General features: G+C 39.7%; 1 protein-coding gene across 1 annotated transcript; it reads left to right on the top strand.

Moving 5' to 3' along the window:
- The first annotated feature begins 691 nt into the window (after window positions 1–691).
- On the top strand, window positions 692–4,017 carry LOC131055529 (putative receptor-like protein kinase At3g47110). Its single transcript, XM_057989996.2, has 2 exons — window positions 692–3,473; window positions 3,558–4,017. Exons 1-2 carry the CDS (start codon window positions 2,360–2,362, stop codon window positions 3,908–3,910), a joined length of 1,467 nt encoding a protein of 488 aa, XP_057845979.1. The 5' UTR covers window positions 692–2,359; the 3' UTR covers window positions 3,911–4,017.
- The last annotated feature ends 411 nt before the right edge of the window (window positions 4,018–4,428 follow it).

The following is a 4,428-nucleotide window of genomic DNA, read 5'->3' as shown; positions in this document are numbered from 1 at the left end:
GTCAAACCATTTGTTCTCCCACTGGATGACAATTGTGACTAACACACAATTTTAAGCGCCTCTGCAGTTTCGCATGAACATATACAACCGATTGCGACTTTCATCATTGCACTAATTCGTAGATTAAGCCCAATCTGTTAACCCGTGAAACGACAATTATAACTAACACGACCTGTTTTTCATGGATTCTAACCCTAAAACTAACTATATATCTAACCCAAAACCTAACCCTTAACCCTAATCCCTCTAATTGAATGATAACCCTAAACTCAACTCTAACCATATATTTGAACCCTAAATACAACTTGATCCCTAATCTAAGCATTTAATTGAACCCTATTCTTAAACTTAACCATTTTCCTCAATTGTAACCATAATTGAATCCTAGCTCTAAACTTAACCCTAACCCTAATTGAACTCTAATCCTAACCCTGATCCAACCCAAACCCTAATCCTAATTTGTCTAAAGTAATTCTTGGCATACCTAATACATAGCCTAGCAGCCTAACATCAAAATTATTTTTTTTCCAGATCCAGATCAGTCTAAAGTAATTCTTGGCATGGATCCCCTTTATTCACTCGATTGTCAAATTTGGTGGCAGTCTTGTTAATTGTCATGTATTCTTTCTTGTCAAACTCGGTAGTTTTCCTATCAATTTGTCACAGAAGTACGTATGGGGGATGAAGATAAATAACAAATTAGAGGTGGAATTGGAGGCAGAGACATGAAGGGTATCGTTGAGGAAGAGCCTGAAAAAAAATGGTGACTTTGATACTATTCTTAATGCTCTCGTGCTCATCAGTAATTGTTCTGTCACGACCGATTCAGCTCAACAATGTTTCGGACGGACAAGCTATGTTGGCATTCTGGGCAAGTATCACTATGGATCTCTATAACTCATTAAGCGATTGGAATTCCACACATCCAGTCTGCAATTGGAGCGGAGTGAATTGTTACACACGCAGACAGCGAGTCGTGGAACTCAATCTTACAGGTATGTCGTTGCAAGGCTCCATCTCGCCGTTACTAGCTAATATTTCATTTCTTCACGTGCTTGACCTCAATAACAATGCTCTGAGCGGGCATATTCCCCCTGAATTGGGAAATCTTGCTCGTTTGAGGAACATTCGCCTCTCCAATAACAGATTAGAAGGCTCTGTACCCTCCACGTTTAGCAATTGTCGGTTACTGAAAACATTCTTTGTTTTTCGCAATCATTTGAGTGGAGGCATTCCTTTGGAGATAGGGCTTCTCATAGGATTGCAAATGCTCTGGCTTTCAGATAACAAGTTAACAGGCTCCATTCCGTCTTCCTTGGGAAATTGTTCCTCGTTGAGATTACTGTCTCTGGGTAATAACAGGCTCAGGGGTTCCATTCCTCTCGAATTAGGCATGATTTCCCAACTCAACATGCTACGCCTTCGTCATAACCATCTTACAAGACAAATTCCGCCCACCAACTCTAACTTCACTCCTCTGCAAGATTTGGAGCTTCATACCAATAGTTTGTCCGAAAATAGTCCCTGGGAGTTTAGTGCCAAACTGTCTCAATTGTAGAAACTGCTAATATGGGGTAATCGACTGACTGGTAGAATCCCAAATTCTCTTTCTAACTGTACCCAACTCAATGTTATTGATCTGAGAGTCAATAAACTAAATGGCACAGTTCCAAGGGAGTTTAGTCAATTGAGTAACCTTGAGCACCTCTTTCTAGGAACAAACAGGCTTGTGAGTGGTAGTAGCAATAGATTAGTCATTCTCTCTGCATTGTCTAATTGCTCTCTTCTTGAGCAGATACATTTGGGTGAAAATGAGCTTACTGGCACTCTGCCACCATCGATTGATCTCCTTCCTTCCAAGCTTTCTATCTTCAACTTGAGCTACAACTATTTAGATGGACAAATCCCACCACAAATTGGCAACCTGGGTAATTTGACATTACTCAATTTACAGGGGAATTTCTTTAATGGATCTATTCCTTCATCATTGAGGAGGCTTACAAAGTTGGAACGATTGTTCCTAGGAAAAAATAGTCTACAGGAAAACATCTCAACAGAAATTGGTGACCTACCAAGATTAGGTCTCATGTCTTTATACCAAATTCAGCTATCTGGCTCAATTCGCCCTTCTTTGGGCCACCTGCACCAGCTTCGAGTGTTATACCTTCATCAGAACAAGCTTTCAGGAGAAATTCCTCCTAGTCTAGGGGACTGCTGACTGTTGGAAGTGATTGAATTATCTTACAACAATCTGAGTGGAGAGATCCCACCAGAGCTAGCTGCTCTTCCGAATCTGAACTTATATTTCAACTTGTCGAACAATCTATTACTAGGCTCTCTGTCACCAGTGATTGGCAAGATGACAATGGTGCAGGCCATAGATGTTTCTTCAAATTTATTAGTGGGTTCAATACCTAGCACAATTGGAAGCTGCACATCAGTGCAATACCTTAATCTATCACACAATTCTGTGCATGGTCCAATACCAGATTCACTTCGGCAACTTCAGAGCTCGGGGGACCTAGATTTGTCCTGGAACAATTTGCCAGGAACCATACCAGAGTCCCTAGAAACACTCAAGATGCTTCACCACTTGAATTTATCCATGAATAAGTTAACAGGAGAAGTGCCCAAAGGTGGTATTTTCAGAAGGCTTACTAATGCATCATTTGTAGAAAATGTGGGTCTGTGTGGACCATGGATACATAATATGCCATCATGCCCTTCTCTTGTGTCTCACACTCATAATTCTCATTTGAAAAATTGGAGGATAATAGCTCCTGTTGTTGTCACAACTTTTTTTATCTGCATTTGCTTCTTAGCTTTCTTAATTTGCAAGTATGGGAAGAAGAAAAGTAGTACAAACTTGCAAACTACAGAAGCTTTTCATTTGAATTTGGGCCTGCCTAGAATTTCACAAGAGGCTATTATGGCTGCAACTAATGGGCTTAGTGATGCCAACCTTTTAGGGGTTGGTAATTATGGATCAGTGTATAAAGGGGAGATGAGTGATGGCACACTAATTGCTATTAAGGTTCTCAATTTGCAAAATGAAGATGCTCATCAAAGTTTTGATAGGGAGTGCAAGGCTTTAGGCAGGGTCAGGCACATAAATCTGGTTGGAGTCATTACTTGCTGCTCCAACCTTGATTTCAAAGCTTTGATTTTCCCCTATATGCAAAAGGGCAGCTTGGAAGGCTGGATATACCCTGAGGGAGATGAGTGTGAACTAAGTTTGACAGAAAGACTGAGCGTAGCCATTGACATAGCTCAAGCCTTAGCATACCTTCATCAACAATGCTTTGTACAGGTTCTGCATTGTGATTTAAAACCCAGTAATGTATTGTTGGGAGACGACATGATAGCACATCTGACAGACTTCTGCATTGCAAGAATAGTCTTGGCCAACTCTATGGATTCCATGACTTCCGCCTCACATTTACTCAAAGGATCAGTAGGCTACATTGCCCCAGGTATGTATGTTTGCTAAATTTTACTTTGTATTTAAACCTATCAGTGAATGCTGGAATGAAAAAATTAACTGAATCATTCTGTAGAGTATGGATTGGGTACAAGGGTGTCGACCAAAGGAGATGTGTTCAGCTACAGAGTATTATTACTAGAGATGTTTACAAGAATGAGGCCAACGAATGCCATTTTCAAGGATGGATTAAACTTGCCAAAATGGGCAGCTGAAAATCTCCCGCATAGAGTTAGTGAAATAGTTGATAGAAATCTGTGGAGAAATCTGTGGAGAGAAGACCAAGGTAGCAAGAATGTGATAACTGAAATCATGGACGTAGGGCTGCTGTGCACACGAGAGTCCCCTCAAGAACGACCCAACATGCTTCAAATTGCTTACATTTTAGAGAAAATTAGGACCAATATGTACCGTGTCATACTAAGATGAATTATGTTATATCACTATTCTTTGAACATACTCACAGGAATTCTTCTTACTTCCATCAATTCTCAGGAGATCAAGCTTTCAAGCCTAAAAGTTCAAGACAAACATTTTTGGGAATCTGTCTTTCATTACTATTGTATACATTTATAAATAAAAAATAAAGTAAAATGCTATTTTATATTGAATAGATTTAATCTTAGGACTTTGAAAAATTATGTTATATCTTTATGAGTTTGATTTCTATTCTCGATTAGATTATGTAGTTCAGGGTCGGCAGATTGTGAGCCATTGATCCAAGTGCGGATGCACAGAAATTTTGAGGTGAGGGGGACTCCAAAAAATATCAAATCAAGCGGCATCCACTGCTCTCATCAGTCGAAACAAGCTAGATGGTCTGCTGCAAAAATTTCGATAGCAAGAGGTAGTCGAGATAATAATGACCATAATTTATCCACCAAACAACATGGGGATCTTTAAAGGCTCTTGTAATAATTAAATGAGTTAGGCAACACAACTTTTCA

This window comes from Cryptomeria japonica, chromosome 10, assembly GCF_030272615.1.
Source record: "Cryptomeria japonica chromosome 10, Sugi_1.0, whole genome shotgun sequence".
Taxonomy (NCBI): Eukaryota; Viridiplantae; Streptophyta; class Pinopsida; order Cupressales; family Cupressaceae; genus Cryptomeria; species Cryptomeria japonica.
The sequence above is the reverse complement of the archived record's forward strand: the minus strand, read 5'-3'. Positions and strand labels throughout refer to the sequence as shown.